The 24,235-nt window shown below is 38.9% G+C and overlaps 1 protein-coding gene across 1 annotated transcript in view; it reads left to right on the top strand.

Annotated features, from left to right (window-relative positions):
- Positions 1-24,235, top strand: part of RELN (reelin) — a 517,734-nt gene that overhangs the window by 369,999 nt on the left and 123,500 nt on the right. The window contains exons 21-22 of the mRNA XM_027123841.1: positions 20,760-20,952; positions 21,740-21,852. Of these exons, the coding sequence (XP_026979642.1) occupies positions 20,760-20,952; positions 21,740-21,852 (306 nt within the window). The remainder of the gene's footprint in view (positions 1-20,759; positions 20,953-21,739; positions 21,853-24,235) is intronic.

Below are 24,235 nucleotides of genomic sequence, written 5' to 3'. Positions count from 1 at the left end.
GAAAGGAAGAAGTAAAACAGTCTTTACTTGCAGATGATATGATATTATATCATTATAGATAGAAAAACTAAAGACTCCACAGAAACTGCTAGAACTAGTAAACAGGTTCAGCAAAGTTGCAGGATACAAAATCAATACACAAAAAATCAGTAGCATTTCTATATGTTTACAATGAACTACCAGAAAGAAAAAATAAGAAAACAATTCCATTTACAATTGCATCAGAAAGAATAAAATGCCTAGCAATAAATTTGACCAAGGAAGTGAAAGATCTGTACACTGAAGACAGTAAGACGTTGATGAAAGAAATTGAAGAAGACACAGAAAAATGGAAATATAATCAGTGCTCATGGATTGGAATGAGTAATATTGTTATAATATCCATACTACCCAAAGTAACCTACAGATTCAGTGCAATCCCTATCAAAATTCCAGTGGCATTTTTCACAAAAATAGAAGAAACAATCCAAATAGTTGTATAAAAACCACAAAAGACCCTCAAATAGGCAACATAATCTTGAGAAAGAAGAATAAAGCAGGAGGCATCATACTCCCTGGTTTCAAACTATATTACAAAGCTATAGTAATCAAAACAGTATGGTATTGGCATAAAAACAGACATGTAGATCAATAGAGAACAGAAAAGAGAGTCCAGAAATAAACAAATCCATAAATGATCAATTAATTTTTGACAAAAGAGCCAAGAATATACAATGGGGAAAGGACTCCCTTCAATAAATGGTGTTTGGAAAACTGAACAGCGAAACACTAAAGAAAACAACTGGACTACACAAAACCACACACAAAAATTTACTCAAAATGGATCAAAGACTTGAACATAAGACCTGAAGCCATAAAACTCGTAGAAGAAAACATAGGCAGTAAGCTCCTTTACATCGGTCTTGGCAATTATTTTTTTGCATTTGACACCAAAGCAAAGGCCGTGAAAGCAAAAAATCACAAGTGGGACTATATTAAACTGAAAAGCTTATGCACAGCAAAGAAAACTGTCAACAAAATGGAAAGGGAACCTATAGTATGGGAGAAAATACTTACAAATCCTATATCTGATAAGGTGTTAATATCTAAAATATATAAAGAACTCAAACAACTCACTAACCAAAAAAAACCCCTAAACAATCTAATTTTAAAAATGGGCAGGGCTTCCCTGGTGATCCAGCGGTTGAGAATCTGCCTGCCAATGCAGGGCACACGGGTTCGAGCCCTGGTCTGGGAAGATCCCACATGCCACGGAGGAACTAGGCCTGTGAGCCACAACTACTGAACCTGTGCATCTGGAGCCTGTGCTCCACAACAAGAGAGGCTGCAATAGTGAGAGACCTGCGCACCGCAATGAAGAGTGGCCCCCGCCTGCCGCAACTAGAGAAAGCCCTCGCACAGGAACGAAGACCCAACACAGCCATTAATTAATTAATTTTTTTTAAAAATGGGGGCTTCCCTGGTGGCGCAGTGGTTGAGAGTCCGCCGGCCGATGCAGGGGACACGGGTTCGTGCCCCGGTCCGGGAAGATCCCACATGCCGCGGAGCGGCTGGGCCCGTGAGCCATGGCCACTGCGCCTGCGCGTCCGGAGCCTGTGCTCCGCAACGGGAGAGGCCACAACAGTGAGAGCCCCGGGTACGACAAAAAAAAAAAAAAAAAAAATGGGCAAAGGATCTAAATAGACATTTTACCAAAGAAGACGTACAGATGACCAACAGGTACATGGAAAGATGCTCAACATCACTAATCATCAGGGAAATGCAAATCAAAACCACAATGAGATATCACCTCACACAAGTTAGAGTGGCTATTATCAAAAAAACAAGAAATAACAAGTATTGGCAAGGATGTGGCGAAAGGGGATCCTTGTGCACTGTTGGTGGGAATGTAAATTGGTGCAGCCATTATGGAAAACTTTATGGAGGTTCCTCAAAAAATTAAAAATATAATCCAGCAATTCTGCTTCTGAGTATGTATCTGAAAGAAATGAAATCACTATCTTGAAAATATATTTGTTCCTCCCCCCCCCATGTTTGTGGCAGCATTATTTACAATAGCCAAGACACGGAGATAACAAGAGCGTCCATCGATGTGTGAATGTATGATAAAGACAGTATGATACATACAATGGAGTATTTTCATCCATAAAAAAGAAGGAAATTCTACCATTTGTGACAACAAGGATGGACTTTGAAAAAATACAAATTCATAGATACAGAGAGAGATTGGTGGTTGCCAGAGGTGGGGGGTGGAAGATGGGCAAAATGGGTGAAGTGAGTCAAAAGGCACAAACTTTTCACTTACAAGATTAATAAGTTCTGGAGATGTAATGTACAGCATTATGACTGTAATTAACAGTACTGTATTTTATATTTGAAAGTTGCTAAGAGAGTAGATCTTAAAAGTTCTCATCACAAGAAAAAATTTTGTAACTGTGAGGTGATAGATGTTAGCTAAACTTATTGCAGTGATCATTTTGCAGCATATACATATATCAGATCGTTGTGTTGTATGCCTAATACAATGGCATATGGCAATTATATCTCAATAAAACTGGATTCAAAAAATGTATGTTCATATCTCATGGGGCATCTATAAACATGCACAACAAAAAAGAATTTGTATATTTTATGAGAAGCAAGAATTGCCTAGGGGAAAATTCCAGACTAAAAGGATCCTAAAAGCCTGTTTATCTCATAATAAAAATTAAACACAATTCACTTGCAGTAAAAGGTAGGAAATAGTACTGTGGCTCTATTACCAATTGAAGAAAATCAATAATTTAGCATTATATAATAGTCATATAATAATATAGCAGAACTGAACAATGGGAATGTGTTTTAAACTGTACAATAGGAGCTATAAAGTGGTTGTTAAGGTACTTCTAGATTATAAGAACCATCAAGAATCAACAGTAATGTGTAGTAATGGATAACACAAAAAGATTTCCTAACTGACCTAGAAAAATCCCTTCAGAGCTCATGCTTGCACAAACCTGACATGCATTTGTGGGGACTGTCAAGCCCACAGGCAGATCTAATACACATTTAGCAAGCAGTGGGCGAAACACTTTTTAACGAGATCTACCTTTTCTTCTGCTACCTTTTGGTTAATTTTTAAAAATAGGAATATGTATTTGCAGGGGTTAAGAGTCAAGAGTCTTTTCTACATGCAGATCTTTATTCCTTTGGACTGATCTCATGAAAATAGTCAAGGAGGTTGCCTGATACTAATACAAGGAAGGTGTCATTGGTAAACATTGACAAAGGAGAGGTTGGATTAGTGCCCTGCTGAAACTTTGGACAGCCTTGATCCCTTAGGTCACAAGAGAAACAAATTTATAACTATCCCTTTATAAAATGAATTTGCTTATAGAATAAAAATGATAGCCAAGTAAATATCTTTAGGATTTTTCTTTCATTGAACATCAACCCATAATTTACATAGAAATTTTGTCAGCTTAAATTGTTTATTAGTAAGCCTAGAGTCTTCTTGGGATTATTTTTTACAAAAACTATTAGAATAATAAATCAACTCAAATTGTGCTGCTGAAGAAAGTCAGCTGGGGTGAACTGGCTCCCAAGAGCCACTTCAACTACCATTTCTCAGCAAGTGATTAGGAAGCTTAGCAAATAGATAAGGTAAATACATTGAGTGACAAACTGAAAAGTCACTATTATTTTCAACTGCTATGAAGAAAGTATTTTTAGTACCCAGGGGAATCAGTGCCTCTATAAAATTGGTAATATGATTGAATATACCCCCAAATAAATTTATAAATGACTTTCTAAAATAAATCCTATTTATTAGGCTTTTTCATCCTGAGGGTTTCATTACATGAAATTTTTCATTTGTTGATAGGCTAATTTATACATTCAACTGTTTATTGATTGCACTACAAGTGCTGTTTGTCCTGAAGGTATAGCACTTCGTACTAAAGGTGAAGATAGAAAAGCCCTTTGTTTGTGGAGCTTATTTTCTAGAGGAGAAAATCAAAACTGAGCAAGTAAACAAATTTGTAATAATATTCCAGATAGTGGTAATTGCTGTGAGGATAAAGGAATGGAATGTTAGATGACATAAGTGGAGAGTCAGACTATTTTAGGTAAAATGTTTAGGGAAACCTTCCTGGGAGTGTAGAGACCAGAATATGAGAAAGAAACACTGATGTGAAAGTGTGCAAGGAAATCATACAGGCAGAAACAGCAAGAGCAAAGGTCCTGAGGCAAGCAAGGAACTATTGATAGATTATGTTAGGGCCTTATAGTGCAACAGAGAGACTTTGGATTTTATTTTAAGTGTTACGGGAATCCAGTAAATAATTTGAAGCAAGGGAGTGATGTAATCATATTTTTAATATAATTGTAACTGCTGTGTGAGCATAGATGGTAATGATAATAGGAGAAGCAGTAGAAGGAGCTAAGCTCAGAGGCCAGTAGTGTCATCCACATATGCTTACAATGTTGCAAGGAACAGGCTGATGGACCACTTGGAAATATATATCGGAGAACAGAGGCTTAGGACCTGCCAAAGGAATGAATAAAATGGCCATGTTCCCAGATTCATGTCCAAACGGTTGACTTTTGAGTCATTTATTTCTCCAAAGTTAGATTTTCCTAAAAATCTCCCTTTAGACTAAGTGGCTACGTGAGATTTCAGAAGTAGGAGAACGTACCACTAAACATATTAATAACAGAAATCTGCCTTTCATGATCTAGATTCAAGGTATGTCTGGCTCGTTGAAAAAGAAATTTAATAGGCTGAGGTAGTTACTTTCTATGAACAGTGGTTCACAAAGCTTCGTGGTAGGCCTTGGGTGGCCTGACCTGGTCAGCCTCTCCTGCCTCCCTGCCTTTCACTCAATCCTGCCCAACCACATCATTCTTCCTACTCTACCCCAATGAGCCAAGCTCTTTCCTCTCCCAGCACCTTTGCATTGCCTATGCCTCTTCCTAGGAAGTTCTTTCATTAGTCTCAGTGCCAGGCCTCCAAGTTTTCCAGATAACTGGAAGAAGTCCAGGGGCTTGGAAAATGAATATTGTTTCAGAAATATGATAAGAAAATTGCAATACTAAAATTAATAAATTTAAATTAAATATCTACAAAACACAACATATGCCAACCCCATTAATTGCTAAATTTAAATATTCATGAAATTTGATGCTATTAGAAATAATTTTTTGGTCAGATTCCTGAGTATGTTGAGAAATCGTAGGCAAATGTATATTCCATGCATTACCAGTAGCCAAATAAAATTTAAAGGCAAAATTATAAAATCCACTTGAAGGTTTTTGCAACAAAAAATACATATGTAATGTGAGACATGGGTGCATTTTAATATGTTTGCCATGATGTGTGATGGAGTTTCCAAAATTAAAAGTGTCAAAGTCCTATGAAACTCTTAAAATGGCCCTGCTTCAGTACTAAGTTAGTACACGCTATACGGCTGCACATAGTTGGAAGGATAAAGAAAGAGAGAAGTTCAAAGATTCCTCATGTATCTTTCTCTCTCGCCTCACCTCTTCCCTCCAAGCTCAACATTTTCATTCAGGGCTCTCAGGCCTAACTACATGGGCCAGTGTGTTCCTTCCTGAAAGGAAGTGAGGTGCAAGAGGAAACAGGAAAGGGATGACAGAGACAACAGGATTGTGTTGAAAAGGCAAGCCCTAACTATAAGCAGTGTAAATATGGACTGGGTAAGTTCACTTCAACCAAAATTGGTTCTGGAGTTAGTATGGAAGAATAACAGGAGGAAGGAGGTTCTGGATAGCCAAAGATCTGAGATGAGGTGAAGTTATTAACAGAGGCTGGAAACAGCTAAAGCTTCTCTGATTCCTCTCTTCCCGCCAGAAGAGGAGGGAAGTCTTGTTGGGTCCCTGACAACTTCACTACTCACACACCCACAGGTTCCTGGCAAGAGACTGGCAGGGATTATGAGAGTTGAGAGGAGCTATTTTCCCCTGGGTCCTTGATCTCCCCGCTCTCTGATAGTCTGTCCCCTTTCTGGCCCTCGGTCTCCCTATCTCTCTCTGCTTCTCTTTGGGGGCCGAAGCCCAGGCTGTGCTTCATGCTGACTCCCCCTCTGACTTTTAAGGGAAACGACTGTGGCAGACATTTCCCTTTCTCTGCCGCAGTTTACTTCCAGCTGCTGAACATTTCCTAAAACTGCTGTTAGGTGGACAAAAGGAAGATTCAGCTGAGACTCGACAGAAATCTTTTTTTTTTTTTTTTTTTTTTGTGGTACACGGGCCTCTCACTGCTGTGGCCTCTCCCGTTGCGGAGCACAGGCTCCGGACGCGCAGGCTCAGCGGCCATGGCTCACAGGCTCAGCCGCTCCGCGGCATGTGGGATCCTCCCGGACCGGGGCACGAACCCGTGTCCCCTGCATTGGCAGGCGGACTCTCAACCACTGCGCCACCAGGGAAGCCCTCGACAGAAATCTTTGAAAGCATTACCTCACCAACAAATTTCTGTAAACTTTTTAAATTTCTATAAACGTTAAAACTAGATTTTTTTTTTTTAAGTTATTGGAATTAGCTGCTGGCATGTAGGGTTTGGGAGAATTGAGCTAGTTTCACAGGAGACAAAGGTGGGTGACTGGGGTGCAGATGGACCTCCGGACTCCCAACAAAGGCGAGTCACCCGCCAATCTCACGTAGCACCCATGTACGTGCATGCAACCTGGTTATAAAGAGAGAACTGTGGTAACAGCCACTGTGTACAACAGCCTGAATGTCTAACCTAGGTGACACGTTTTCCCCCTATTCTATCTCCCACACAGAAAGTTATCTGATCCTTGAGACAAAACTGCTACTAAGTGTCCAATCTTTTGCTGAGTTTTGTTTGCCAAGAGGCTGCTTTCTGTAAAAGCTGAAGAAACAGCAGCCAAGCAGCTCAATTTAAGCGTCATATAGCTTAAAGTAAAGTGTTAGTCCTGACTTGAAGAACCATGTGTAAATTTCCAAACTGAGAAAATGGAAGTGACACTGAAGAAGCTAAAGAATATAAACTATGTACTTTAAGTAGGAATGGTAACAATAAGCAAAATAAAGCAGATGCTAGGAACAAAAGTATAAAAGGAGCCTGAAATACATGCTGAAAAGCACATGTATTCCAAAATATCTTCTATTGCCAATTCAGCCTAACAAGATAAATACAGAGTGGTTTAGTCACTTAGAAATCCATAAGGATTTTTAAAACGAAGTATTGAGTAAATACATGACAAAATGCATTACATGTAGAAATTTCAAATTTGTTCAAAGCTAGAGATTGAAGTAAGTGAAAAAGATTATCAGAGACTTCCCTGGTGGCACAGTGGTTAAGAATCTGCCTGCCAATGCAGGGGACACAAGTTTGAGCCCTGGTCTGGGAAGATCCCACATACAGTGGAGCAACTAAGCCTATGTGCCACAACTACTGAGCCCACAAGCCACAACTAGTGAAGCCCGCATGCCTAGAGCCCGTGCTCTGCAACAAGAGAAGCCACTGCAGTGAGAAGCCCACACACCGCAACGAAAGTAGACCCTGCTCAACTAGAGAAAGACTGTGCGTAGCAATGAAGACCCAACACAGCCAAACTTAAATAAATAAATTTATTTTTTAAAAAAATAATGTCATAAAATAAATTTGTATCTAGAAATTTCTTACATGGAGAATTACTCCAGTTGAGAAACTGGTGGAAAGAATGTAGTCAGGAAAACAAGGGGAAAGTTAATAAATCAGACTGTCATATGAATACAATATGTTAACCCCACATGTTTTACATACTCTTTCTCTAAACTCCTCATTGAAGTGATCGTGGCAATGTAACAGAGAAAATGCTGAACCATTTTTGGAATTTGAAACTTGAATGAGCTTCTGGAAGAAGTGGGGTGTGGGAGGAAAGTTTGTTGATGAGAGTGGAGTGAGTGAAAGTTGCATGGGGGGCCCAGATGTAAATCTGGGTGGAATCCATAACCTGGCCCTCAGACGCCATTCAAGACCCCTGACACTGCGCTCCGGAGCAGAGAAGAGCACCCAGCACCCCGCATGACTCAGACCCAACACCCAGCCCTCAGGTGACTCCGTGACAGGATGGCTGCCCAAGGATTCTAAGCGATGGGGAGAAGGAAGGTAGCAGGAAGGAAAACAGACATCAAGAGCCCTGTTGCTGACAGGGTCTTGGTGCTCCAGCTGGGTGTCAGGCCTAAGCCTCTGAGGTGGGAGAGCCAAGTTCAGGACATTGGACGACCAGAGACCTCCAGGCCCCAAGTAATATCAATCGGCAAAAGCTCTCCCAGAGATCCAGCTCCGCCCAACGGCCAGCAAGCTCCAGTGCTGGACACCCTATGCCAAACAACTGACAAGACAGGAACACAACCCCACCCATTAGCAGAGAGGCTGACTAAAATCCTACTAAGCTCACAGACACCCCAAAACACACCACCAGACATGGCCCTGCCCACGAGAAAGACAAGATCCAGCCCCACCCACCACAGTACAGGCACCAGTCCCCTCCACCAGGAAGCCTACACAAGCCACTGAAGCAGACTTATCCACTGGGGGCAGACACCAAACACAACGGGAACTACGAACCTGCAACCTGGGAAAAGGAGACCCCAAACACAGTAAGTTAAACAAATGAGAAGACAGAGAAACACACAGCAGATGAAGAGGCAAGTTAAAAACCCCACCAGACCAAACAAATGAAGAGGGAGTAAGCAGTCTACCTGAAAAAGAATTCAGAGAAATGAGAGTAAAGATGATCCAAAATCTTGGAAATAGAATGGAGAAAATACAAGAAACGTTTAACAAGGACCTAGAAGAACTAATGAGCAAACAAACTACGATGAACAACACAATAAATGAAATTAAAAATGAAATCAGTAGCAGAATAACTGAGGCAGAAGAACAGATAAGTGAACTGGAAGATAAATAGTGGAAATAACTACCACAGAGCAGCATAAAGAAAAAAGAATGAAAAGAATTGAGGACAGTCTCAGAGACATCTGTGACAACACTAAATGCACCAAGATACTCAAATTATAGGGGTCCAAGAAGAAAAAGAGAAAAAGAAAGGCTCTGAGAAAATATTTGAAGACATTATAGTTGAAAACTTCCCTAACATGGGGATAGAAATAGTCAAGCAAGTCCAGGAAGCGTAGAGAGTCCTATACAGGAAAATCCAAGGAGAAACACGCCAAGACACATATTAATCAAACTATCAAAAATTGAAAACAAACAAAAAATATTAAAAGCAGCAAGAGAAAAGCAACAAATAACATACAAGGGAATCCCCATAAGGTTAACAGCTGATCTTTCAGCAGAAACTCTGCAGGCCAGAAGGGAGTGGCAGGACATATTTATAGTGGTGAAAGGGAAAAACCTACAACCAAGATTACTCTATCTAGCAAGGATCTCATTCAGATTTGATGGAGAAATTAAAACCTTTACAGACAAGCAAAAGTTAAGAGAATTCAGCACCAGCAAACCAGCTTTACAATAAATGCTAAAGGAACTTCTGTAGACAGGAAAGACAAGAGAAAGAAAAGACCTACAATGACAAACCCAAAACAGTGAAAATGGTAATAGGAACATACATATCAATAATTACCTTAAATGTAAATGGATTAAATGCTCCCACCAAAAGACATAGATTGGCTGAATGGATACAAAAACAAGACCCGTATATATGCTGTCTACAAGAGACCCACTTCAGACCTAGGGACACATACAGACTGAAAGTGAGGGGATGGAAAAAGGTATTCCATGCAAATGGAAATCAAAAGAAAGCTGGAGTAGCAACTTTCATATCAGACAAAATAGACTTTAAAATAAAGACTATTACAAGAGACAAAGAAGGACACTGCATAATGATCATGGGATCAATCCAAGAAGAAGATATAACAATTGTAAATATTTAGGCACCCAGTATAGGAGCACCTCAATACATAAGGCAAATGCTAACAGCCATAAAAGGGGAAATTGACAGTAACACAGTAATAGTAGGGGCCTTTAACACCCCACTTTCACCAATGGACAGATCATCCAAAATGAAAATAAATAAGGAAACACAAGCTTTAAATGATACATTAAACAAGGTGGACTTAATTGATATTTATAAAACATTCCATCCCACTTTCTTCTTAAGTGCTCATGAAACATTCTCCAGGATAGATCGTATATTGGGTCACAAATCAAACCTTGGTAAATTTAAGAAAATTGAAATTGTATCAAGTATCTTTTCTGATGACAACACTATGAGACTAGATATCAATTACAGGAAAAAGTCTGTAAAAAATACAAACACATGGAGGCTAAACAACATGCTACTAAATAACCAAGAAATCACTGAAGATATCAAAGAGGAAATCAGAAAATACCTAGAAACAAATGACAAGAAAACACGATGGCCCAAAACCTATGGGATGCAGCAAAAGCAGTTCTAAGAGGGAAGTTGATAGCAATACAATCCTACCTCAAGAAACAAGAAACATCTCAAATAAACAACCTAACCTTACACCTAAGCAGTTAGAGAAAGAAGAGCAAAAACCCCAAAGTTAGAAGTAGGAAAGAAATCATAAGCATCAAATCAGAAATAAATGAAAAAGAAATGAAGGAAATAGCAAAGATCAATAAAACTAAAAGCTGGTTCTTTGGGAAGATAAACAAAATGGATAAACCATTAGCCAGACTCATCAAGATTTTTCTTGAGTCTTTGAGAACCCTCAAATCAATAGAATTAGACATGAAAAAGAAGTAACAACTGACACTGCAGAAATACAAAGGATCATGAGAGATTACTACAAGCAACTCTATGCCAATAAATTGGACAACCTGGACAAATTCTTAGAAAAGCACAACCTGCCAAGACTGAACCAGGAAGAAATAGAAAATATAAACAGACAAATCACAAGCACTGAAATTGAGACTGTAATTTAAAATCTGCCAACAAACAAAAGCCCAGGACCAGATGGCTTCACAGGTGAATTCTATCAAATATTTAGAGAAGAGCTAACACCTATCCTTCTCAAACTCTTCTAAAACATAGCAGAGGGAGAAATGCTCCCAAACTCACTCTACAAGGCCACCATCACCCTGATACCAAAACCAGACAAAGATGTCACAAAGAAAGAAAACTACAGGGCAATATCACTGATGAACATAGATGCAAAAATCCTCAACAAAATACTAGCAAACAGAATCCAACAGCGCATTAAAAGGATCATACACCATGATCAAGTGGGGTTTATTCCAGGAATGCAAGGATTCTTCAATATCCACAAATCAATCAATATAATAAACCATATACAAATTGAAGGAGAAAAAACATATTATCCTCTCAATAGATGCAGAAAAAGCTTTTGACAAAATTCAACACCGTTTTATGATAAAAACCCTCAAGAAAGTAAGTATAGAGGGAACTTACCTCAACATAATAAAGGCCAAATATGACAAACCCACAGCCAACATCGTTCTCAGTGGTGAAAAACTGAAACCATTTCCTCTAAGATCAGGAACAGACAAGGTTGTCCACTCTCACCACGATTATTCAACATAGTTTTGGAAGTTTTAGCCACAGCAGTCAGGGAAGAAAAAGAAATAAATGGAATACAAATCAGGCAAGAAGTTAAGCTGTCACTGTTTGCAGATGACTTGATACTATACATAGAGAATCCTAAAGATGCTACCAGAAAACTACTAGAGCTAATCAATGAGTCTTGTGAAGTAGCAGGATACAAAATTAATGCACAGAACTCTCTTGCATTCCTATACACTAATGATGAAAAATCTGAAAAAGAAATGAAGGAAACACTCCCATTTACCATTGCAACAAAAAGAATAAAATACCTAGGAATAAACCTACCTAAGGAGACAAAAGACCTGTATGCAGAAAACTATAATACACTGATGAAAGAAATTAAAGATGATACAAACAGATGGAGAGATATACCATGTTCTTGGATTGGAAGAGTCAACAATGTGAAAATGACTATACTACCCAAAGTAATCTACAGATTCAGTGCAATCCCTATCAAACTACCAATGGCATTTTTCACAGAACTAGAACAAAAAATTTCACAATTTGTATGGAATCCCAAAATACCCCAAATAGCCAAAGCAATCTTGAGAAAGAAAAACGGAGCTGGAGGAATCAGGCTCCCTGGCTTCAGACTATACTGCAAAGCTACAGTAATCAAGGCAGTATGGTACTGGCACAAAAACAGAAATATAGATCAATGGAACAGGACAGAAAGCCCAGAGATAAACCCATGCACCTATGGTCACCTTATTTTTGATAAAGGAGGCAAGAATATACAACGGAGAAAAGACAGCCTCTTCAATAAGCGGTGCTGGGAAAACTGGACAACTACATGTAAAAGAATGAAATTAGAACACTCCTTAGTACCATACAAAGAAATAAACTCAAAATGGATTAAAGAACTAAATGTAAGGCCAATCACTGTAAAACTCTTAGAGGAAAACATAGGCAGAACACTCTATGACATAAATCACAGCAAGATCTTTTTTGACCCACCTCCGAGAGAAATGAAATACAACCAAAAATAAACAAATGGGACCTAATGAATCTTAAAAGCTTTTGCACAGCAAAGGAGCCCATAAACAAGATGAAAAGACAACCCTCAGAATGGGAGAAAATATTTGCAAATGAAGCAACTGACAAAGGATTAATTTCCAAAATTTACAAGCAGCTCATGCAGCTCAGTATCAAAAAAACAAATAACCCAATCCAAAAATGGGCAAAAGACCTAAATAGACGTTTCTCCAAAGAAGATATACAGATTGCCAACAAACACATGAAGGGATGCTCTACGTCACTAATTAGAGAAATGCAAATCAAAACTACCATGAGGTATCACGTCACACCAGTCAGAATGGCCATAACCAAAAAATCTACAAACAGTAAATGCTGGAGAGGGTGTGGAGAAAAGGGAAGCCTCTTGCACTGTTGGTGGGAATGTAAATTGATACAGCCACTATGGAAAATAGTATGGAGGTTCCTTAGAAAACTAAAAATAGAACTACCATACGACCCAGCAATCCCACTACTGGGCATATACCCTGAGAAAACGATAATTCAAAAAGAGTCATGTACCACAATGTTCATTGCAGCTCTATTTACAATAACCAGGACATGGAAGCAACCTAAGTGTCCATCAACAGATGAATGGATAAAGAAGATGTGGCACATATATACAATGGAATGTTAGCCATAAAAAGAAACGAAAATGAGTTATTTGTAGTGAGGTGGATGGACCTAGAGACTGTCATACAGAGTGAAGTAAGTCAGAAAGAGAAAAGCAAATACCGTATGCTAACACATATATATGGAATCTAAAAAAAAAAAAAAAAATGGTTCTGGAGAACATAGGGGCAGGACAGGAATAAAGACACAGATGTAGAGAATGGACTTGAGGACACGGGGAGGGGGAAGGGTAAGCTGGGATGAAGTGAGCGAGTAGCATTGACATATATCCACTACCAAATGTAAAATAGATAGCTAGTGGGAAGTAGCCGCATAGCACAGGGAGGTCAGCTCGGTGCTTTGTGCCCACCTAGAGGGGTGTGATACGGAGGGTGGGAGGGAGACGCAAGAGGGAGGGGATATGGGGATATATGTATACATACAGCTGATTTTCTTTGTTAAACAGCAGAAACTAACAACATTTTAAATATTTATACTCCAATAAAGATGTTAAAAAAAAAAAATGTTGGGTGGACCCTCGCACCTGGCCCCACTAAACTCTTCAAGGCTAAAGCTGGGGCTAGAGACCAGTAACACAGGCAATGCCATGAGGGATAGATGTCCACAGGAATATGAAAAGTCAGGGGCCTCCACACCCTGAATACCACAGAATGGTGAGCATAACGCAAAACCCGTTAGAATCACAGAGGGAAAATTACAACAACCGTAATCCAGAATGTGATGTCAATATTTTGTTTTAGTCCTTGATGGGTGAAGCAAACAAAAAATAGGTGAGGACCTGGAGAAATGTATGAGAGGTAAATAACAAGGGTGGTTTAATTGATAAAGAAAAAAAATTGTACCCTACAAATAAAAAATACAAATCCCTTTCATGTGTCCATTAGACATTTGCAAAAAATGATTATGAACTAGGCTCTGAGGCTGACTTAATAGATACCAATAAAACATGACACCAAAAGCAGGGCCCATTAAGGTCACATATTCCAGCACTTGACATTTTTAAACTTGTTTTTGTGAACAGGGAGGGTGACCTCCCTGAAAACAAAACATGACAAGAAATTGGGAGCAAGGGGCTATTTGCAACGTATGTGACAGACTGTTTCTCCCAAATATGTGAAGAACTTGTACAAATAAGTTAGGAAAAGATAAATGCCAACTGTAAAAATGGGCAAAGTACATGAAAAGGCAACCCCAAAAAACTACAAATAGGCAATGAATAGTTAACATAAATAGCATGTTAACTTCTCTAGTAATCAAATAAATGTGGATTAAAAGACTGCATAGAGTAGCTGAAATGAAAAATATTGTGCATGTTCAGTGTTGATATGTGGTGAGAATCAGCAGCTCCGTCCGTTGTTGTTAATATTTTTTGGTAAGTGTAACTTTGTACAACCTTTTTGAAGGGCAACTTAGCAATAAGTGCTAACTTTTAAATTTTGCTTTGACCAAGTAAGTCTGCTTCTAGGAATTTATCCTAAGAAAATAATTGGACAAGTACACAAAGATATACAAGGATACATATTATAGAAGCATTGTTTATAACAGTGAAAACTGGAAACAACCTCCAAAGATGTCCATAATTGGAGATTGGCTTTATTCATGAAAAATGACAGTGTCTTACCATATTTTTCGATCTGGAAAGACAGCAATGAAACAGTTTTTAGAAAGAAAAAAACAGAACTATTACAATTTTATGATTTTTTTAAAAGAAAGAAAAGTTAGTGTGTGTGTGTAAACATAAGAAAGTTTGGAAGTACTTACACTAAAATGTTAGCAGTGGTCATCTCTAGGTAGAATTGTGAGTTTTTATTTTTGAAAAAAATGCTTCTATAATGTCAGATTTTTTTTCCAATAAGTGTAAAACTTATATAATCCACTAAAATCATGGTTATTTCTGTTTTGAGACATAATATTATAGAAATAACAAATGAGTTTAAATGCCACCTTTAATTCCACAGTATCAGCAAGTTTTTCTGTCAACTCTAGTAAACATTTTTTGATGATTACAAGAACAACCCCCCCCCAAAAAAGGATGATGGAGAGGCTTAAATTCATTCACATGTCCTTCTGCAAATTAATATAACTTCCGAATAGTATCAGACTAAAAACAGCTTTGTGTTGGTCTTCTACTTCTCTGAAAATGAGTTCTGCAGAGCTGTTCTATTCCATGGGGTTCTTGAAAATGATAGAATACTGCTTAGGTTTCTAAGAAATGTAAATATTGGTGCGTTGTCTTCTCTTGTGGCCCATGGGTAGTGACACTACAGCCACATTGTTTACTTACCAAACTATTCTGAAAGAGATGGATCAATTGTCAAAAATGGCTCAGTCGCTAGGTGATTTGGCTGTTTTACATGAATTTGCTTTTAAAGAACTTGGTGGCCTGAGTATTCTCCTGTTTAGTTAGATGTATCTGCCTTTCATATAAAAGAGCCTTTTTTCTGGAGATGGGAATGAGGCTCTAGGGAAACACAGAAAGCAATTTCTTTAAGTGAGGATAACCCCAAAACCTTGTCTGTGTTCATTGCAGCATTTAAGTAACTGTGGTTTTGGAAAACTTGCCTTCTCTCCCATCAAGACACCCCACTCATGTGCTCATTTTATTTAACATTCTTTACATGCCTTTGGTAGGCATGACATAGTGGAAAGGACATCAAAGTAGAAATCAGAAGACCTGGTTTCTAGCTTTTTAGTAACTGTGTGACCCTGGAGGCCAACAGCTCAACCTCCCAGGTTTCCTTCTCTGTAATACAATGTTGAGGATCCCTGGTATCTCCCAAATGGTCTTGACTCAGAGGTCAAATGAAATAATCCAGCTGTTAGAAAACCACGATGTCGTGCGCTAACACCAGGTGCTTCTTGAGGTGCACAAGGCTCTGAGTGCTGTGAGGGATGTAGTGGTGAACAAGATGTGACCTCTCCCTGCAGAGAGGCTTCCAGCCTGGTCAGGACAATAGATCCTCAGCAGCACCGGAGATTAAGCAAGGAAGGGGGAGGCGAAGGACCTATACTCTGGACTAAGATACGACTAAGGAGGCTTAGTCACATTATGGTGTCGTCCACTTACCAGTGTCATAACAGAGAGCCTACTAGCCTTTTTAGGGGTGGAAATGAAAAGGCACAGGGAGGTAAGCCTGTCCTAATGGAAAGTGTTATCCCTATTCTCTCATTAAATCTTGTAGTTAGATGCAGGACTTTTTTTATTGTTCCTTTATTTTTGAGGCACTCTTGCAAATCAACATGAATAGAACTGAGCCTCTGATTCCCAAGGCATTCTCTCTCCGGAATTTCTCCCCAAAATGCTGACGTGGACAATTTTTTTCTGTTTCTATGATTGCAACAGAGAAGTTCAGTTTCAGTTTTGCCTTTATAAATGTATCTTGACTTAGACAAGCAGCAAAGAGGAGCAGTTTTGTAAATTAAAGGATTTCAGGCTTTCAAGTTCTCTCCCCTAAAATTCCATCTGTGTATGAACATCAGAGTATTCAGGAGGAAAACGTCAGACCTAATATCACTTGGCTTTCAGCCAGTCTTGAATAAATCATAAACATTCGAGTGAACTTGTTCTATGAATGGTCAAGATTTTAAGGCACAAAAAAAAGAAAAAGATTTTAAGGCACAGATATCTGTGATCTTCTTGGGTTATTTTGCTTCAGATTAAGACATCAGGAGAGGTATCCTGCAATACCATGAAGTATGGCAGGTGTATCAGAAATGCATTCAGGGCTTCCCTGGTGGTGCAGTGGTTGAGAGTCCTCCTGCCGATGCAGGGGACACGGGTTCGTGCCCCGGTCCAGGAAGATCCCACATGCCGCAGAGTGGCTGGGCCCGTGAGCCATGGCCGCTGGGCCTGTGCATCCGGAGCCTGTGCTCCAGAACGGGAGAGGCCACAACAGTGAGAGGCCCGCGTACCGCAAAAAAAAAAAAAAAAAAAAGAAAGAAATGCATTCAGCTCTAGGTTGTAACAAAAACAACCAGAAAAGACTGACCATGGCATAAGCAAAAGTGAAGAGGCTTATTTGTCATTTGTGACAAGCAGTCCTAGGACTGGCAATCCAGGGCTGGTAAGCAGCTTAACAAGGCCGTCAGGGACCCATGTTCTCTTCATCCTTCTACTCCACCATCTCAGCAAAGAGAGCTCCAACTGAATATTTTTGTTCATAGGCTGACTGCTGCCCCGTTAGGGAGGAAGGAAAACAGTAGGAGCAACAGGCAAAAGGACATGCCAGCCAACTCCATCTGTCTCTTTTTTAAAAACTTATATTAAAGCTGAGTGAGTATACCTACCTAGCATCTTCCACTTACGTCTCATTGGTGAGACTTATGATGGACTTGGGCAACCCCCAGACCAATCACTACAAGGTGACTGGGGAAGAGAGGGGCTGTGGATGGCAGCTGATCAGCCTACCCAACAATATCTGCCCACAACTACCAGTGGAACAAACATTCATGCTAAATAAGAATTTTATTGTCACTGTTTAACTGTCCGCATTTAGCCTCTTAACTTGTCCTTTTATACTTTTTGTCTTGTTTCTTTCTTGGTGTCTTGGCACCTTTAAAAGCCGTTATCATCAGAGTAGCTCACAGAGCACACACTTCTCAGGTTTGAATGCTTCCTCTTTCCAACCAAGTTCATGGTTAATTTGTTACTATGCAAAATTTGGGTGCAGGCACTATTTACAAAACGTAGCACTTCTTTCTGAATCTGTGTAGAATTGCCAGGACACTAAACCATCTCAGAAGGGAGGCATTTAAAAGGAGCTGATTGTGAAAATAATCTTAAATTATTTCAGAAATGCTGGAGTGGAGAGACAATGTACATGACACGAGTGAGAAAGTTTTAGTGCCTCTGTGTGGCCTGTAGACCGTTCAGCCCATGTGCTTCCATGCACTCTGTGGTTTTTTTACCAGATGCCCAGGGAATATGTGCCTTTAAAGTAAAAAGTTAAATCAACCCTAGTTGGCTGCCTCTGATTGCCTTTCTCATAAAGCATATAACCCCTTGAAGCAAAAAGCGGCATTCATTTCTCACAGAGAGAAGCATTTGGGATTTTTTTGCCTGTTTTGAAGACTCTGGAATTGATATAGATGAGTTTGTGCCTATATAGCTTACTATTATTTTTGCTCTATGTTGATTTATTTTGCAATATTGCTAAAAAATGCATCCTACGGCTTCATATTTTCTAGATCATATCCTGTATGCCCTAACACATAGCAGCAGTCATGGTTTTACATCTCTAACATCGGAGCATCATTGCATAGTAACAGAAAGTTAATGCTTTTTAAATTAAGTATAACTGAAAATTATTCAAAACTACAGTGTTAAAAAACAAAAAACGACAGTGTTTTTTCTTCTCCATCTTAGAGTAATAGAAGGACAAAGAGATAGTGTATTGGTTGAGAGGTTTTGGAGTCAGGCAAAGCTGATTTCTCATTGAGTCTGTACCATTTACTATCCCCATTTCCTTATTTGTTAACTAGAGGTAATTGTTCCTACTTCATAGAGTTAATTGTAAGGATGTATTGTAATATGCGTATTGTGCTTAGCACTGTCTTAGGATATAGGCCTAACTCAGCAACTGGTGGGCATCTTTATAAGAGCAACAAACAAGTTGTAGCACTGGATTTGTAAGCCTAGCAGTACTAAATAAGACTTTTCCCTTCATTTATGAATAGTACACTAAAGCAGAGATTAGGGCTCTTACATTTTATTACTCTATTTGTTGTTCAAGTGTTTAAAACTTAGTTAAACAGTAATTAGTCATTGTGTGGAAAAAGCTTCTTAAATTTTATAGCCTTGAGCCCAAACCCATGATGATCTTCCATATAAGCAAAATTCCATCTTTAAATAACATCTTAGGGCTTCCCTGGTGGCACAGTGGTTGAGAGTCCGCCTGCCGATGCAGGGAACATGGGTTCGTGCCCCGGTCCGGGAAGATTCCACATGCCGCGGAGCGGCTAGGCCCGTGAGCCATGGCCGCTGACCCTGCGCGTCCGGACCTTGTGCTCCGCAACGGGAAAGACCACAACAGTGAGAGGCCCGCGTACCACAAAAAAAAAAAAAAAAAAAAAAAAAATTACAATTAAAATAAAAATAATAGTAACATCTTAAACTCTGCAAGAAGCAAATCAGAGTAGTAGCTTCTTATTTTGCTGATTCAGCAAAGGGGAATTAAGAAAAAATATTAAGTGCCTCAAAGATTTCATGGAGTATTGCATTATCTCCTTTGTCAGCTAAGCCCCCTTACCATTGAACAGTGGTACTTGACCTGCTTCAGAATGGCAGTACCAAGTACTGTGGCAGACAAACCCCAGTGTGGTTGGCCCTGGGAATATTTACATTGACCCATATTAACTACAGTGAAACATGTCCATATTTTAATCTCCTCTGGTAGGTTATAAATTCCTTGAGCACTTTTCTCTGAAAAAGTAATTGTGCGGGCCTTCAAGCAGTTTATAATCCGTAGTACTCAATTGAGACGAGTAAAACATGGGAATTTTTGAGTTGAGGTACAACCATTAGAACTGCATTATCATGTTTTCAGTATTTAATGGCTGAGCATTAAAGACTATTTGGAAAATAAGAAAAATGAGAAGTTTTAAATTGTCCCATTTCCTACCATCAAACACAGCCCCTGCAAACATTCTGGTGAATTTCCTTCATTCATCATTTTGTGGATTTTTTTAAAACTTACTTTTTCACATACACGTTAATTTGATTATATAACCTTCATTAATATTTGAAATATGAACAATCTATCGTGACTATACCAATTTACTAAAGCATTCCATTTTCCCTATAGTTTGACATTTAAATTGTTGCCAATTACTACTGTGAGTAAACCTGCAATATTCATCGTATTTTATAAAATTATTTTTTAATTTAGGACTATTTCCTTAGGATAGGTTCCAAGAAATGAGTCAAAGGGTTTATACTCATGAGCAGTATATGAGTGAGTACCCATTTTCAAATATATTTGACAACTGTAGGTATTAACTTAAAAGAAAATATTGCTTCCTTGATAGGCAGATTGTTTCAAATTGCCTTTTTTAAGATTTTGTTTTTAAATAAATTTATTTATTTATTTTTGGCTGCATTGGGTCTTCGTTGCTGCACGCAGGCTTCCTCTAGTTGAGGTGAGCCGGGGCTACTCTTCGTCATGGTGCGTGGGCTTCTCATTGCAGTGGCTTCTCTTGTTGCGGAGCACGGACTTTAGGCGTGCGTGGGCTCAGTAGTTGTGGCTCGTGGGCCCTAGAGGGCAGGCTAAGTAGTTGTGGCGCACGGGCTTAGTTGCTCCGCAGCATGTGGGGTCCTCCCCGACCAGGGCTCGAACCATGTCTCCTACATTGGCAGGCGGATTCTTAACCACTGTGCTACCAGGGAAGCCTTCAAATTGCCTTTTTTAGATGAACTAAAATCCATTCTAGAGCTTGACAAGGTTTAAATAAGTAAAATGAAACTATTTTGATGTATGATATGAAACGAAGAGCTTAATTTTTCCCTAATATATTGCTGTTTTTAATTTTCTGATTTCCACCTCTGTCTTTCAGTTTTACAGGAGATTCTAAACTTGCCTCAAGTATGCGCTATGTGGAAACACAATCAATGCAGATAGGAGCATCCTACATGATTCAGTTCAGCTTGGTGATGGGCTGTGGCCAGAAATACACTCCACACATGGACAACCAGGTGAAACTAGAGTATTCAACCAACCATGGCCTCACCTGGCACCTCGTACAAGAGGTAAGTCTATTTTTTCTAAAGTTTGTGTTAGGTAGCCTTCACGTTTTAACACAGGAAGCAAAGAATTGCAATTCTAAAAGTTTAGTTTCAGTTGAAAAGGAACAATGTTATTTGTAACAGAATTGACATCAAGTCAGCAGTGGATTACAAGGATGCCACATTCTGCATTATCAGATACTAAAGGGCAGTTGAAAATTTTTAAAAAAGGGAATAACTTCAGGACTAGTTATACTGGGATGGTGTTTTCGACATTATTTTCTCTAGCTCTCTTTTTCTATAAATGTCTCTTTCTTCTTTCTCTATAGCATGTCTTCATCTGTTCTTTTCTAAGTCTCTTCACCTGCAGGTAGATCATATTAAGAGTATGGTATCTCTTGTTTTAAAAAAGAAATACATAATTCCAGTTTCTTGGAATAAAATGAACTTCTTTATATATACATACTGGTGGTCTGATATTGCAATAAATGCATAAATACATAGTGAATAGGATAATTTTACCAAATGCCAATGTTATGCTAACAGGCCAAAAAATGGATCCTAATCCATTTTCTGTTTTTCCATGTGAGAATTGGAAGACATTTAATTCCACTGTGGGATCTCGTTTAAATTATTTCCCAAATATCTTAGCTTCACAGAAGGACAATTTATAGATTGCATTCATGTTGCAAATGGTTGAGATTGTAACATTAGATTTCTCCAAGGTCTTTTTCACTTGAGTTGAGAGAGTAAACATATTGCCCTGGAGGAAACAGAAGCTGAGTTGAATTTTTGCATGATTCTCTTTTAGGAATGCCTTCCAAGTATGCCGAGTTGTCAGGAATTTACATCAGCAAGTATTTACCATGCCAGTGAGTTCACACAGTGGAAAAGAGTCATAGTGCTTCTTCCCCAGAAAACTTGGTGAGAGATGACATCTTCAGATATGGCTGTCACTTTAACTTTTCTATCTCTTTTAGCATGATGAATATGAAGAAGAATTAAGCACAAGGTGGCAAGACGCATTCTTTTTTTTCAGCATCAAAAGATCTTTCTTTTACTTCTAGACTATTTGAAAAATAGAGCCAATGAAAGTTTGGTTTCCAAACTGTCCTGGCTTTTTCTCATCTCCCTTTTGCCTCAACTTTTCTTTTTTTGGGAAAATTCAATGATCCGGTTCCTTTGTTTGACATATAAAAGAGAATGATACAGGGCTTCCCTGGTGGCGCAGTGGTTGAGAATCCGCCTGCCGATGCAGGGAACACGGGTTCGTGCCCCGGTCCAGGAAGATCTCACATGCCGCGTAGCAGCTGGGCCCGTGAGCCATAGCTGCTGAGCCTGCGCGTCCGGAGCCTGTGCTCCAGAACGGGAGAGGCCACAGCAGTGAGAGGCCCACGTAACGCAAAAAAAAAAAAAAAAGAGAGAGAGAATGATACAGGAATCTAAAAACTCTTATGTCAAGACAGTTTGGATTGCAAGGCTGTTTTCTTGGTTCAATGCCCTTCTTTTTCTTTTAAAAACTTAATATACACTCTTTTTCTCCATTCACATTCTTTCAGTAACAATGGAAATCATCCCCCAGGAAGCAGAAGCCTCAGTAACTAGGGAGAAAGTTAAACATTTGATAATATGAAAGAGAAAAGCACATTTTCCCCAAATGTTACATTGTTTCATGTTAGACTGAGGCCTGTGTGAGGAATAGATTGTAGGATAAAGAGTGAAGACAGGGAGACCAGTTCCAGCGGGGAGCGGGGAGGTCCAGGTATTAGATGTTTAGGTGGCTTGGAGTATGATAGTAACAACGTGGAAAGAGACATCTTTTATGAAATGTATTTTAATCAAATAGGGCTTGTTGATGGACCAGATTGGGGCTGAGGTAGAAATGGAAGAATCAAAAGCAGTTTCTAAAGTCTGGGCCTGGGAACATTGTTGGATGGTAATACCACTGACTGAGATGGGAGGGATTGGAGGAGTGGATTTAGGGCAGAGAATTAAGAGACATAGTGCTTCTTAGGTTTTGTAATGTGAAGTTTGAGATACTTATCTACTCGAGCAGAAGTGTCAAGAAGCCAATTGGACTTATGAATCTGGAGCTCAGAAAAGAGGTTTGTGTTGAAAAGTTAAATAGTATGAGTCCTGTTTAAACCCTGGGATAGGACGAGCTTGCCCAGGAAAGAACCTTTGACTAGAAATTAGAAGGGCTGAGTTCTCAGTATCTCTCTACTGATTGACTACATGCTTTAGCCATTTAACCTCTTCAAACGTGACTCCTTATGTGTATGATGAAGAGGTTGAACTAGACAATCTTAAAAGGTCCCTGGCAGTTCTGGAATTCTAAGATTCTGTGATTTGTGTAGCAGAAAAAGCATAAAAGAGACAAAAATTATATTTTTCTGTGGTATCTGCCTTCCAAGACCCCTTTTGTAAAAAAAATTACTAAATCAACCCTTCTCAGACTATTTTATGTAAGTTAGGCTGTACAAAAAAACAATTGGTTAGATAACTACCTAGAATTATTATTATACCTCCTTTAGTTGAAGATTGAATTACTACATTATAGAAGAATGTCTCCTTGATTATTTTTAAGGATTCATCATTATGTCGGTTGGAACAAAATGCTTGAAATTTGATTTCCACAGATTTTTTTATATCCAACTGTGAGCCATTTCCTGGATACTCTATTAATGCTTTGTATAACAAGTTGCTACTTTTTCTAACATCCTACTTTTTTATATCTACTGCTGGGAATATAATCAAGATTTTTATTTAATTTCAATGATATTCTAAGCATATCTATCAAGATTATAAAAAGCGACACATCAAACAATTGAAATACTGGTCATACTTGGTGCAAATCTACTGAGCTTCTTATTTAATTTGCCCCCATTATTTTGCCATTAAGTATATTACCCTCATTATTTAAAAAACACTGATTTTTATTCATTGACATGTGGGGTACAATTTCAAAATTATGATGACAAGATAATACTGATAGTGTATTTTAGAGATGTCCTTTTGTTCCCAGAAAAGTTTTAAATTATAATTCTTAATTAATATAGTTTAGGCAATATCCAAAAAGTATCGTCCTTTATCGAAATAGCCTTTGCAGGTTATTTTACACTGAGATTGTATGTAGCATTATTATTTTCTTAGCTTAAAAGATAGGGCTTCCCTAGTAGCGCAGTAGTTGAGAGTCTGCCTGCTGATGCGGGGACACGGGTTCGTGCCCTGGTCCTGGAGGATCCCACATGCTGCAGAGCGGCTGGGCCCATGAGCCATGGCCGCTGGGCCTGCGCGTCCAGAGCCT

Source organism: Aethalodelphis obliquidens, unplaced genomic scaffold, assembly GCF_003676395.1.
Source record: "Aethalodelphis obliquidens isolate GAN/ISIS:26980383/991018 unplaced genomic scaffold, ASM367639v1 scaffold27, whole genome shotgun sequence".
Lineage (NCBI taxonomy): Eukaryota > Metazoa > Chordata > Mammalia > Artiodactyla > Delphinidae > Aethalodelphis > Aethalodelphis obliquidens.
The sequence above is the reverse complement of the archived record's forward strand: the minus strand, read 5'-3'. Positions and strand labels throughout refer to the sequence as shown.